Source organism: Engraulis encrasicolus, chromosome 4 (assembly GCF_034702125.1).
Source record: "Engraulis encrasicolus isolate BLACKSEA-1 chromosome 4, IST_EnEncr_1.0, whole genome shotgun sequence".
Lineage (NCBI taxonomy): Eukaryota > Metazoa > Chordata > Actinopteri > Clupeiformes > Engraulidae > Engraulis > Engraulis encrasicolus.
Window position 1 is genome coordinate 11,365,890 of NC_085860.1, and position 14,949 is coordinate 11,380,838.

At 45.3% G+C, this 14,949-nt stretch overlaps 1 protein-coding gene across 3 annotated transcripts in view; it reads left to right on the forward strand.

Annotated features, from left to right (window-relative positions):
- Window positions 1-14,949, forward strand: part of mon2 (MON2 homolog, regulator of endosome-to-Golgi trafficking) — a 91,053-nt gene that overhangs the window by 50,032 nt on the left and 26,072 nt on the right. For all 3 annotated transcript variants that reach the window (XM_063196685.1, XM_063196686.1, XM_063196687.1), the window contains 6 exons: window positions 2,866-2,970; window positions 3,844-3,924; window positions 4,894-4,967; window positions 8,329-8,419; window positions 9,641-9,742; window positions 13,730-13,840. In XM_063196685.1, coding sequence (XP_063052755.1) covers window positions 2,866-2,970; window positions 3,844-3,924; window positions 4,894-4,967; window positions 8,329-8,419; window positions 9,641-9,742; window positions 13,730-13,840 — 564 coding nt within the window. The remainder of the gene's footprint in view (window positions 1-2,865; window positions 2,971-3,843; window positions 3,925-4,893; window positions 4,968-8,328; window positions 8,420-9,640; window positions 9,743-13,729; window positions 13,841-14,949) is intronic.

Consider the following 14,949-nt stretch of genomic DNA (forward strand, 5'->3'; position numbering starts at 1 on the left):
GAATTATAGGCTAACTAATACAGTAGGCTGTTATCTAATTCCGGTCATTGAGATAACAAATAATTCAATGCCAGCAAAATATCATAAAATAGCTAACTACTAGCCTACTAGTACAACATAGTCCTACTTCTTCCATAACTCTACATACCTGACACACCAAAAAACTGAATAACAAAAACAGGGCATTCTTCTATATATATGCAAGCTATGTGTGACGGACGTGTATGTTGATGGCTAGTCGCCCCCTCACTGACTATGTGTTCCGGTCAGAGAACCGCTGCGACTTTAGGTGATATTAAGAGATTTATTGATTCCAGACATCAAAAGTGTTCTTCATTGAACAGTTGCATACATATTCAATGTATGGTAGTAAATATATGGATACATTACAGAAGGTGTGTGATAAATGTGTGGTTTCTGCAAGATAAACATATACAGAAAGAGTCAATAGAAACTATACAGGCAAATTCTACACAATACTAAAATATGCAGAATATACAGTTTCATAATAATTAGGTAGTCAAATATGCACATCAAGTTACATTACAATATATACATAATAATATAATTGCACCTCAGTTACATCAATGTGGCAGGGGAAAAAAACGAATTACTGCAAGTGGCAAGTAATACAGTAATTATACAAGTGAGAACTAGGCACTTAAGGGGTTAATCCAGGGAAAAGCAAGTGCAGTACACTTAGTGTCCACAGGGTGGCGCTTTAAGACCACAAATTGAAGAAGCGGTTCTTGCCGCGTGTTCACGTGAACAGCTTATGTCTCCATAGCGCGACAATGCAATATTTGGAAGCTAAATTACTGACTCAAACAGTCACAAAACGGTGGAAACAACACCACAGGTCGAAACTACTATCGAAGCACTTCCAAACCGGACTACTCATGCAACTCTCAACCAAGAAATTAGCATTTAGGAAGCCATTTAAGAAACAGACATTTCCTCATTGAAATGAATGGAGCTCGCGGTAAAACCAAAGTTACAGGGTTACCAGACTAAACAGCATCTAACAAACACCAGGGGATGAAATACAACATAAATACAAACAGAAATTATGTACTTACATTGTCATCAACGCACACGTACACACAAAATATTAAACATTTCAGCAATATGCTCCGAGAGCTAGTGGCCGTGGCGGCAACTGGATTCTGATTAGGGTAGGGCAGGCTGCGTCCGTGTCAGACTTAAATTCTAACTTAAGTGTCTTGGCCTATTTTAAGAAAAAAAATGCAAGCATGTATTCTGTAGATTGCCAGATGAGTCAGACTTAAATGATAAAAAATAAAGGTATAAATAAATTAATTAATTTAAAAAATCAGTGCCCATTACCCTGGCACCGCAGATCCATACCAGGGCACGTGCCCGGGTAAAAATGGTCTAACGACGCCGATGGTCCCAACTTCTATGGAGTTGGGGTTTGTACAGTTATATATTCATACACACACACACACACACACACACACACACACACACACACACACACACACACACACACACACACACACACATTTATACATTTACACACACACACACACACAACAACAATAACAACCCCTCACTGTCCAGCACCAGGGGACCGTGGTGGTGAGACATACACACGCACACGCACATGCACATACAACACAACATGATTACCCCTTACTACTCGGAGAGTAGAGAGTGGAGAGGAGAGAGAAATATGGGCTGGGTGGGAGAGAGAGAGAGAGAGAGAGAGAGAGAGAGAGAGAGAGAGAGAGAGAGAGAGAGAGAGAGAGGGAGAGAGAGAGAGAGAGAGAGAGAGAGAGAGAGAGAGAGAGAGAGAGAAATATGGCCAGGGTGTAACCCATGAGCCCCTTCATGTTTGCTGAGAGGAGAGGAGAGAGAAGGAGAGAAATATATGGCCTGGGTGTGCTACATTAGCATGTTTGCGTTTCATGGAAGGTTAATAGCCATGGATGTGCTTGGTGGAAGGTTATAGCATGTTAGTTTTCATGGTGGAAGGTTATACCATGTTAGTTTTCATGGAAAGTGTCTTGACACAGAGTAGAGTAAGAGACGCACACGCATGCATGCACATACAGTGCACACACATGCACACACATGCACACACATGCAAACTATCTAGAAACAGAGTAAGAGGCACACATACACACACACACACCATACCCACCATACCCCATGTCCTCCTGATACCTCATGTCTTTCTGACCATTTCTGGCATGTCTTGTCACTCTCTATTTTGCAGTACTGTTTAACATGTAATTTCTCTCTCTCTCTCTCTCTCTCTCTCTCTCTCTCTCTCTCTCTCTCTCTCTCTCTCTCTCTCTCTCTCTCTCTCTCTCTCTCTCTCTCAATTCAATTCAATTCAATTCAATTCAATTCAATTCAATTCAATGGGCTTTATTGGCATGATGAAAAGAAAATGTATTGCCAAAGCATACCATATGGTTAACATGTACTAATTCAATACAGTAAACATGTACTAATTCATTAATACATATACACATAGTGTGTGTGCGTGTGCGTGTGCGTGTGCGTGTGTGTGTAGTGGCTTTTGTGGTTTCTATTCAATGTCCCTCTGTCTATGACATGCACTGACATATTTGCCAGCAAGCGTTGCTGTCTGCCCTTGTTGTCCCAGTAAGATAGATACTAATTAATCTGTCTCCAGATCCAGGAAACCTGGGATTACTTGGTTACATTTATTAAAGTATTAAACTCTCTCTCTCTCTCTCTCTCTCTCTCTCTCTCTCTCTCTCTCTCTCCTCTCTCTCTCCCTCTCTCTCTCTCTCTCTCTCTCTCTCTCTCCTCCTCTCTCTCTCTCTCTCTCTCTCTCTCTCTCTCTCTCTCTCTCTCTCTCTCTCTCAGCTGACAGCCAAAAACATCCAGTGTATGCGGACGCTGCTGAACTTGGCTCATTGCCATGGGGCTGTTCTGGGCACCTCATGGCAACTGGTCCTCGCAACACTACAGGTAAGCACAAAAACACAAGCAAAACACACACAGGTAGACATACCGATGCACACACGTAAACATACAAACACACACACACACACACGTACACACACACACACACACACACACACACACACACACACACACACACACACACACACACACACACACACACACACACACACACACACACACACATAGTATGCGCTGTCACACACGCACACACGCACATAAATGAGCACACATAGGCAGAAATACCAATACACACTCACACACATGAGCACACATACAAAGGCAGACATACCCATACACCCATACACACCTATGTACACAGAACGATATTCCAGTACACCCACGCGGACACCTATAGTATAGCCAATGTACACATACACTCATGAACTCTTTTTCACAAACATTATTCCTTCCGCTCCCTCAGGGCTGTTCTGGGGATGGATCTTTCTCATGCATCTGTTTCTGTGTCTGTTTGTATGTTATGTACTCCTTTGGTTTCTATGTGTTTGTATGTTATGTAGCCTTATTGGTTTCCTTGTGTTTGTGTGCCTGCCTGGTCTGCTTTTTGTTCGTTTGTGTTTGTGTGCCTGGTCTGCTTTTGGTCTGTTTGAGCGTCTGGTCAGCCATTTCCTCAGATCTGTTTGTGTGTCTGCTCAGCTATTGTTTGCATGTCTGGACTCTTGTTGGCCTTTGTTAATATCTGTGTGTGCGTGTGCGTGTGCGTGTGTCTTCTCTCTCTCTGTCTGTCTCCCTCTTGCTCTCTCTCTCTCTCTCTCTCTCTCTCTCTCTCTCTCTCTCTCTCTCTCTCTCTCTCTCTCTCTCTCTCTCTCTCTCTCTCTCTCTCTCTCTCTCTCTCTCTCTCTCTCTCTCTCTCTACAGCACCTGGTGTGGATATTGGGCTTGAAACCAGGGGTCGGAGGGGTGCTGAAGCCAGGTCGCGCAGTGGAGGGACCAAGCACCGTGAGTTAGATCTGCTCTCCTCTCTCCTCTCTGCTCTCCACTCTCCTCTCCTCTCCTCTCCTCTCCTGTCCTCTCCTCTCCTCTCTGCTCTCCACTCTCCTCTCCTCTCCTCTCCTCTCCTCTCTGCTCTGCTCTGCTCTCCACTCTCCTCCCCTCTCCTCTCCTCTTCTCTTCTTTCCTCTTCTCTCCTCTTCTCTCCTCCCCTCTCCTCTCCTCTCCTCTCCTCTCCTCTCCTCTCCTCTCTGCTGTCCTCTCCTCTCCTCTCCTCTTGCTGTCCTCTCCTCTCCTCTCCTCTCCTCACCTCTCCTCTCCTCTCCTCTCCTCTCTTCTCTCTCCTCTCTCCTCTCCTCTCCTCTCCTCTCCTCTCCTCTCCTCCTCCTGGTCTCCCAGGTCTCCCCCACTAGGCCCCCTGTTTAACCTGAGCACAGCTGGCCAGGGCTGCTCTCCGGGTACGCTGCAAACAGCTCATTAGTAATCTGCTGATTGACTCTGCCGTGGACGAAAAAAACCCCTCAGTGGTGGTCTTCTTGAATAAAGGAATAAAGGCAGTGATAGGCTCTGATGTAGAAAATAGTTTGTTTTGATCTGAGGATTCTGTCATGTTTATAATGAATCCAGTGAATTTCTTAATCAGTTAGTTGTTGGGTCTGTACTATCCTAGTCAATGGATGAGACCATTTCAGGCCATCGAAATGTTCCATTTCAAAAGAACAATTGAAGTAATTAAAGTTTTAAATCCATAAAGCAAGTAATTTATAATAATAATAATTATAATAATTCAACAATGATTTGACCATTGAAATAATCAGTTAGGGTTTCCGTCTCAAGAACATGGTAATCTCCATACTCCCTCCCAGTAATACAATATTGTGCATTTACGGTGATCTATTGGTATGTATATTATGATGTATTCCATCTATATACCCCTGACTCCTCTTCTTGCCTCTCCTGTTGTTCCTCTCTGCTCAGGTCTTGACCACGGCGGTGATGACAGATCTGCCCGTCATATCCAACATCCTCTCCCGGCTCTTCGAGAGCTCCCAGTAAGCACACTCCATACTCACTACACTATGCACTACACACTCCACACTACACACTCCATACTCACTACACTATGCACTACACACTCCACACTACACACTCCACCCTACATACTCCATACGCCACACTCAATACCTTAATAAGCCAACTGCTGCCTATGGTTATTCTGTCTGTATTTTACAATCCAATACGGTACTATACAATGCAATAAGGTATCTACTTTATTTTTAGTTTACATTACATTACATTACATTACATTACATTGCATTTAGCAGACGCCTTTGACTTCCAAAGAGAAAATTTAAGCAAGAAAAGGGTAAGGCGTAGTGTACAGTTGCAACACTGACAAAATTGTCCAACACAAAGTAAAGATCACATAGCTCCAAAAAGAGAGAGGTCAACCCGGCGCTCAGGTGTGTGGAAAAAAATGTCCAAAATGGTGCTCTTGGGGTTGGGAAATCCAGAATTAAGAAAGCAGAAGGTCCCAGGCACTCAGAGGTAACTCAGTCCGAAGAAGGAGGTATATTAAAAAGCCTTTATTAGCTGTGGCTACTCATAATTGAAATTAAAATGCCAACATGTTTCGACCGTCTAGGTCTTCTTCAGGGCAAAGCAAAGACAATGGATCGACACAAAGTTTAAAAAGTTTTAACCCCACCCCTGAATCAGGTGTGTAATCAGTAAGGCGCACCTCCATCAAGGGAGGGGGGAAAGGGGGGAGGGGGGCTAAATCATAACAAAACAGATTCTTCTCATACATGAACAAAAAAGCAATAAGCATTAGTGTCAGCAGTAGGTCTAGCATTTTTTCATTTTCAAACAATGTTCATTATTAAATAGTGCATACATAGAAGATATTATAAAAAAAAAAACATTATAAAAAACATTTGAACTCAATATCTTCATTTAGACCAGGGTATCTAAGTGCATCCAATTGGTGGATCCAAAAGGTCTCCCGTTGGTTGAGCCTACGGATACGGTCACCACCTCTATCCAGAGGTCTAATATGTTCCAACGCCTCAATTTTTAGCAGGGAGTCATTCTTATTATGCACTCGTGCAAAGTGCTGGGCCATCTGGTAGTCTGCATTACCAGTGCGTATAGCATACTTGTGCTCCGCAAGTCGGTCACGTAGGCGTCTCTTTGTGCGCCCTACATAAAATATATTAGGGCACGGACAGGACAGGCGGTAGATGACAAACGTGGTGTTACAGTTTATAAAATCTTTTATTTTGTATTCTTTCTTAGATTTAAAATCAATGAACGCTTTCGATTGAATAACATGGCTACAGTGAGGACAATTGCTGCACCGGTAGACACCCACGGGTCTCTTCAACCAACTCTCTTTCCTTTCGGGTGGGAGATGGCTGTGTACAAGTTTTGTCACGTTAATGTAGGAGCTCTTTTATACGAGGACTAACGGGGGTTCAGGAAAAACCTGTTGCAGCTCAGGGTCAGAATTTATTATGGCCCAATTTTCCTTTATGATGCGCGTTACTTGTTTAGCCTCAGTGCTATACTGTGTAACAAAAAAGGGACGAGATTTTTTATTATTATTATTCCTGTTGCGGTGCTTCTTAATTAAGGTGTCAGAGCGATTCAGGGCATGCGCACTAGATCGAGCTCGCTCAACAGTGTGGGACCTGTAAGCTCGTTTCCTGAAGCGGTCAGTCATATCATTGGCCTGTTTTTCAAACTCCGCCTCATCGTCGCATATGCGGCGTAGCCGCTGGAATTGGCCAAAAGGTATATTATCGATGAGGTGCGGTGGGTGAAATGAATCAGCTCTCAGAATAGTATTACGAGACGTTTTCTTTCTAAATATAGTGGTGTGCAGACTACCTTGCTGGTCAATAGAGACGGTGAGGTGGTGACCGTATCCGTAGGCTCAACCAACGGGAGACCTTTTGGATCCACCAATTGGATGCACTTAGATACCCTGGTCTAAATGAAGATATTGAGTTCAAATGTTTTTTATAATGTTTTTTTTTTTATAATATCTTCTATGTATGCACTATTTAATAATGAACATTGTTTGAAAATGAAAAAATGCTAGACCTACTGCTGACACTAATGCTTATTGCTTTTTTGTTAATGTATGAGAAGAATCTGTTTTGTTATGATTTAGCCCCCCTCCCCCCTTTCCCCCCTCCCTTGATGGAGGTGCGCCTTACTGATTACACACCTGATTCAGGGGTGGGGTTAAAACTTTTTAAACTTTGTGTCGATCCATTGTCTTTGCTTTGCCCTGAAGAAGACCTAGACGGTCGAAACATGTTGGCATTTTAATTTCAATTATGAGTAGCCACAGCTAATAAAGGCTTTTTAATATACCTCCTTCTTCGGACTGAGTTACCTCTGAGTGCCTGGGACCTTCTGCTTTCTTAATCACATAGCTCCAGTTTACACCAAAATTCATTGTGTATCCCAGAGCGAGGCTCATTTTAGGAAGAATGGGACATACCGTACATGTACTGCCATTTTGTTCTCCCTTCGTCGACATGTAAGTCAGTGTATGGAAGTAGATTTCTGTGATTGTGTCATGAAGTTTACAACCTGATGGTTGTCAGATGTGGATCTGTGCATTATGTGTATATTATGTGTGTTATGTGTAGTGGTATATTCTTCTGTACACATAACTGTCCTTGGGGCTGGATAAAGCCTATCTGCGGCTCTCCTGAGTCGTTGGGAGTCATCGGGACATTTTAGCAAACGTCTCACCTTCTGCGTGTGTGCAAAGAGTTTGTGTTCAGTCCGCGCGAAAAACCTTTATTTCAAAGGGGGCATTGATTGCCGATGTCGTAGTAGACAGAGCAGGAGGTGTGTCTTGATGAGCAGGATGTGTGTCAGAGCTAACCTTGCACTAAATTCATGTGAGTTAACCAACTGATCCCCTTTCAAACTCGTGACATTCTGAAGCAGCGCACCCTTCACAAAAACCTCAATATCTCTGTTTGTAGCTGAATTCTATGGATACCCACTTCGGTTTAGCTGGGATTTGCTCGGCAATAAAAGCTCGTAGAGACACACAGTTTTCACCCACTTAGAGGGCAGAGTTTCCACTTTCAAACGAGCCTTAACATGTTTCAGTGGCCCGATCACATAATATGCTGTGACTCTCCAAAAAACTTCAAAAAAGGGCTTAGAACGCTGGTATTCTACGACATAATTCCGTGAGCACCGTCGGTATTCAATGTGTTAACAGGTAAATCATCTAATAGAAAAGTCTGGACTCCAGGTTCTTCTATTAGATGATTTACCTCTTAACTTAACCTGGTTTACTCCTGAACCAGCTTCTTAGTATACCCCTCTGTGCTGCTCTCCTCTGATGTCTGGTCTGCTTTATGTGATGTGTGCCTGCAGGTACCTGGACGATGTTTCGCTGCATCATCTGATAAACGCCCTCTGCTCTTTGTCAATGGAGGCCATGGAGATGGCGTACGGGAACAACAAGGTTAGTGGGCGAGCAGGGCCGGATTCAGATGGCCCGGGGCCCATAGACTAAATTTTGCTGTGGACCCCCCACTGTAAGGCAAATTTTGCAACAGTATTACAAAGGCAGGGTCATAATTATGGGCTAGGAATTAAGGAAATGTCTGCCAACTATAGACAGGAGTAATAGTAAGAGTTAAAACTATACTTGACACGACAGATACATTTTTCAATATCACCTCTCGTCAAATGTTTAGACTTTTGCCCATCGGGGGTCCCCTGGCAGGTGAGGCCCCTAGAGTGCAGCCATATCTAGACTGTGGGGCCCCTAGACTTCAGCCATGTCTAGCCTGTGGGGCCCCTAGACTTCAGCCATGTCTAGCCTGTGGGGCCCCTAGACTTCAGCCATGTCTAGCCTGTGGGGCCCCTAGACTTCAGCCATGTCTAGCCTGTGGGGGCCCTAGGATGCAGCCATATCTAGCCTGTGGGGCCCCTAGACTTCAGCCATGTCTAGCCTGTGGGGCCCCTAGACTTCAGCCATGTCTAGCCTGTGGGGCCCCTAGACTTCAGCCATGTCTAGCCTGTGGGGGCCCTAGGATGCAGCCATATCTAGCCTGTGGGGCCCCTAGACTTCAGCCATGTCTAGCCTGTGGGGGCCCTAGACTTCAGCCATGTCTAGCCTGTGGGGGCACTAGACTTCAGCCATGTCTAGCCTGTGGGGGCCCTAGACTTCAGCCATGTCTAGCCTGTGGGGGCACTAGACTTCAGCCATGTCTAGCCTGTGGGAGCCCTAGACTTCAGCCATATCTAGCCTGTGGGGGCCCTAGGATGCAGCCATATCTAGCCTGTGGGGGCCCTAGACTTCAGCCATATCTAGCCTGTGGGGGGGCCCTAGACTTCAGCCATATCTAGCCTGTGGGGGCCCTAGGCTGCAGCCATGTCTAGCCTGTGCTTTAATCCGGCCCTGCTAGCGGCAGAGGAACGGCACGTTCTGATGCGCTGGCTGGCAAAAGTCAGAAGACCATCAATTTCCATCGAACAATGAGTCACTGTCAAATTTTGCAGCAATAAACATCCATTGCCAATGTTTACATCGAACAAAGACCTTACTTCTTTTTCGCTATAAACCCATATGGTCCTAGTCAAAAGGAGCTTTAGGGGGGACTTGTTACGGGCAGGGCAGAGCGTGATGGCTTGTTGACATTCTTCTGATGTTTGGGTGTTTTATCTTCTGTCTCTGCAGGAGCCCTCCCTCTTTGCGGTGGCCAAGCTCTTAGAGACAGGTCTGGTCAACATGGACCGCATCGAGATCCTGTGGAGACCCCTCACAGCGCACCTCTTGGAGGTTTGTGTGTGTGTGTGTGTGTGTGTGTGTGTGATGTGGTCTGTGTGTTGGGAGGGTGTCCCGGTAAACCTGTGCTTCTTTGATACATAGTGACGAGCAATGCTACTACTACTGATAAAGTAGAGTAGAGTCTTCATTGGACCAATCGGGGAACATGAGGGGAATGGCATTGTTGCGTTACGTTACGTTACATTTCACTTAGCTGATGCTTTCACTTTATTCAAAGCGACTTACAGTTATTATTTTTTCAGGGTATTGGTTACGTTCGCTGGAGCAATGTGTGGTTAGGTGCCTTGCTCAAGGGCACTTCAGCCATGGATGGTGATGCAGGGAGAGGTCAGGGGGGATTCAAACCTGCAACCCCTAGATTGAAAGACCAACTCTCTAACCACTAGGCCACGGCTGCCCACATTGTATTTTATTTCATCACACATGGAAATCCAACCGTCAGATCCAAAGTGGCCTCCCCTGTCGTTATTTAGGTAGAGGGTATTGGTTTCAGGCCCAGGGCCAGTCAGCCATGGATGGTGTAGTCGTAGCCCACCCACACTCTTCCTACTGGTTCAGGAATCACACTGGCAACTTGACCAAGCATTTAACCATTAGGCCATGGACCAGCCACCTGACCATTAGGCCAAGACCAGCTACCTAACCATTAGGCCATGGACCAACCACCTAACCATTAGGCCATGGACCAAGCACCTACCTAAACATTAGGCCTTGGCTGCCCTAGAAATGTAGACTTCATTCTGTGGGTCTGGAAGCATACAGGCAAAAGCCTTGCTGATGTCTCTGTCTCTGTCTCTGTCTCTGTCTCTGTCTCTGTCTCTGTCTCTGTCTCTGTCTCTGTCTCTGTCTCACACTCTCACACTCTCACACTCTCACACTCTCACACTCTCTCTCTCTCTCTCTCTCTCTCTCTCTCTCTCTCTCTCACACTCTCTCTCACACTCTCTCTCTCTCTCTCTCTCTCTCTCTCTCTCTCTCTCTCTCTCTCTCTCTCTCTCTCATTAGAGCAGTAAGTATTCTCATCAGAATGGACTTTGTCAATGCAAGCACAGCCACACCCAGTATGATGTCATTAGAGTCTAATCATTATTGTTTATTGTTGTGTAGGGTTATTCATTTGCACATCAATACAGTCATTCAATCCGAGTGCAACAGTCTTGCATCTCACATCCAGTGCATATACTGCACACGCATGACAAGAAGTCCAATACATGGGGCTGGCTCAGCAGGCGAACCACAGATGATGATGATGATGATGATGATGATGATAATGATGACGATGTGGGCAGCTGTTGTCTAATGGTTTGGGAGTTGGACTGTACATGTAGATGACAGGGTTTTAGGTTCGTATCCCACCCTTACCACTCCCTACACCTCCATCCATGGCTGAATTGCCCTTGAGCAAGGCACCTTACCTTAGGAACTGTAACCAATACCCTGTAATATCTGTAATTTGCTGTGGATAAAAAGCGTCAGCTAAGTGTAGTATAATGTAATGTAATAATGATGATGATGATGATGATGATGAAGATCAGTGTTTCCCAACCTTTATTGTCTTACATACACCCCTAAGCCTTTTGTCATATCATGAATACCCCCGAACAACTCTCTCTATGCCTCTTCCGGTCTCCAAATGTGACCAGTCTCCATATATTGATTATTATTCATGTTTTCTTCATACCTCATGCAGTATGTTCTCATACCCCTAATGGTACACATACCCCTTGTTGGGAATCACTGATGTTTAAATTGAAAACCCCAAAAAATGTATGCAGCTCCGTAATCTGTTCCTTTCATCATTTCGCTGCAGTCTACTTAGTCAAACTGAAGTTGAACTTGAGCTGTCAGGAATAATCAAACAAGCGTCGTCAAATTCTCCACACGGAAACTTTTCTGTGCGTAACCGCTCCCTGAACTCTCCCAATTCGTTCCCCGTGTGGGCGTTAAGTCTTCAGGTCGCAGAGAGGCTGTGTGTTTCAGAGAGGCTGTGTGTGTGTCTTGTCGTCACAGTTACAGATGATGTAGCGGTTGTAGTCTCACTGTCTCTCTGTCTCTGTCTCTGTTTTTCCTTTTTCCCCGCACCCCTTTGTCGGTTGTGCAGAAGGTAAGATCCAAATCTCTTGCTAATCTTTCTGTTTTTGTGGACATGGAAGGTGCGCAGGCTTAGCCAACCATGTCACTGCTCCCATTCTTTCTTTTTTTTCTTCTTCTTTTTTAAAAAAAAATCCTCTTTTTTAAGGGCACTACCTTCTTTTTCACCTGTATTTTTTTATGCATCGTTTCATCCTCAATTGCCAGTCATGACACATGAGTGTGCTGATTGCCTGTCCTTATTTATCATCATTAAAAAACTATTTACAGTTTTTTTGTCTTAAAAATTGTTGGCATTTGTTTTTGCAGACTGTGTTGCTATTGCTTTCCAGAACAGGGGAATGATTCCCCCTCACCAAGTCTGCATAAATCATCACATTTACACACAATCATCACGTATGAAATTGTCACCAAGCCTAGATTTGTTGCACTGAGAAAAAAGAATGAGATGTCACAGACTTTTGTTTTTATTTTTTCTCCTTTCCAAGCACCAAGAGCATCTTGGGATATGTTGATCAGGTTGTAATGATGAGCATGACTGATTCTGTCACTGGGTGTCAGTCAGTCGCCGCTCTGTGCGTGTGTGCGCGTGTGCGTGTGTGCGTGTGTGCGTGTGCGTGTGCGTGTGCGTGTGCGTGTGCGTGTGCGTGTGCGTGTGCGTGTGCGCGTGTGCGTGTGTGTACATAGGGCCGCTGACAGCTTTGGCAGGGCCCAGAACAAAGTCATCTGAAAGCTCCACACACACACACAGACACACACACACACACACACACACACACACAGACACAGACACAGACACAGACACAGACACAGACACAGACACAGACACAGACACAGACACAGACACAGACACAGACACAGACACAGACACAGACACACACACACACAGACACACACACACAGACACACACACACACAGACACACACACACACACACACACACACACGCACAGACACATGCACAGAGACAGACACACACACATTAAGTATACTGTATATACCGGTACATTAAGTACCCAAGACATTAACCCTATTCTTGCCCCCCCCTTCTCCCTGGGCCCATGATATCTGACCCCTTTGTCCCCTCCCGTCAGCTTCCCTGTGTGTACGCGTGACTGACTTGAGGGCACCCTGAGGAAAATGTCTCTGCAAGGATGAGGACGTTTATCTATCCGTCTCTCAGTTTAACAGTATTCCTCTGCAGTCGTTTATCTATATGTCTCTCAGTTTAACAGTATTTCTCTGTGAGGATGAGGACGTTTATCTATTCTCTCAGTTTAACAGCGTTCCTCTCCAGCCGTCCTTTGAGGAGCACAGTCCGTCACAAACACTTGATTTACAGATTGCTGCTTTAGTCAAAAATCCTCATTATAATGATGCAATGCTCCACGTGAATAGCACAACCCAGGGGTAAATTGAGTGTTGTATTGTCATGTCTATTCTGGAATGACTTGCACAAAATACGATCCCTGCTCCTCAAAGGCATATTCAATCCTTCTTGACACCTCTCTATTTTATTCATGATCTCTTTAAACCCTTTTGAACTCTTTTAAACCAATTTGTTTTTACTTAACAGTGTCTCACCATGTGTGCGCGTCGGTATCTGTCTGTCTGTCTGTCTGCGTGCGTGCGTGCGTGCGTGCGTGCGTGCGTGCGCGCGTGCGTGCGCGCGCGCGCGTGTGTGTGTGCATAGCTGTGGCTGTGTTTTTATTTGTGGTGGTGTGTCTCTGTATGTGAGTGTGTTTGTATGTATCTTTTTGTGTACATACATGCGTGTGTGTGTGTGTAGGTGATCCTGAACAAGCCCCATGCCCTCTTTTTGTATGTGTGTGTGTGCGTGTGCGTGCGCGCGTTGTCTGCATCTGTGTGTGTGTGTTTGTCTTGTAGGTGTGTCAGCACCCCAATGCGCGCATGAGAGAGTGGGGGGCCGAAGCCGTCACCTCCCTCATCAAAGCCGGCCTCGCCTACAAACACGAACCCCCGCTCTCCCAGAACCAGGTACACAGACATGCACACACGCACACACGCACACACATGCACATACATTATCTGTTTTTTTTGTTTTGTTTTGTGTTGCCATTGCAATGGTGCTAATTGGGTGGAAGCAGGCAGCGATTTCCAATAGTCAATTGTGCCTGAAACTGTTTCTCTCTCTTTCTTTTTCTTTTTTTTTTGTCTTTTTCTTTCTCTTTCTCTTTCAGTCTCTCTGTCTCTTGTCTTCTTTTGGCTTGCTCACTCTTTCCCTTTCTCCGACTCTCTCTCTTCCTCTCTCTGCCTCACTATATTTCTTTCTCCCTCCCTCTCTCTCTCTCTCTCCCTCTGCCTCTCTCTGCCTCTCTCATTCCCTCCGCTTCTCTTTGCCTCTCTTTCCCTCTCCACCCCCTCCCACCTCTCTCTCTCTCTCTGCCTTTCTCTGTCTCTGTCTCTGTCTCTGTCTCTCTCTCTCTCTCTCTCTCTCTCTCTCTCTCTCTCTCTCATATAAGCCGTACTGTATATTCTGAACATGCCTGCTATCTACATTATTGATGCTCTAGTCTCTGGGGGCTCTCCTCTCCGCACCGCCATGGGCTGTTCACTGTCTGGGCTCAATGCACACATTCATGCTCATTCAGCTTCAATCTATACATTATTTCCCTTAATTAAGCACTCATTAATGCATAGAGGTGTGTGTGTGTGTGTGTGTGTGTGTGTGTGTGTGTGTGTGTGTGTGTGCGCGTGCGTGCGTGCTTGCGTGCATGAGAGAGAGAGAGAGAATGCGCAGGTGTTTTGTGTGTTTGTGTGATTACAGGTGTGTGCATGCATATTTATGTGTAAGCGTGTGTATTTATGCTATTTTATGCGCAAGTCTACCCACAGAGAAATACACATTCTCAAATACACATGTGTGTCTGTGTATGTGTGGGCATGCCTATGTGTGCATGTGTTACATACTTGACTACAGAACCAAGCAGCCAAAATGCTTGAATTTTGATGATTCGATGTATACACTCTTCTTCCCCTCTCCTTCCTTCCCCTCTCCTCCCCCTCTCCTCACTTCTCCTCTCCTCTTCACTCCTCTCCTCCCTCCCGCTCCTCTCCTCTCCTCCCCCTCTCCTCCTCCTCCTCTC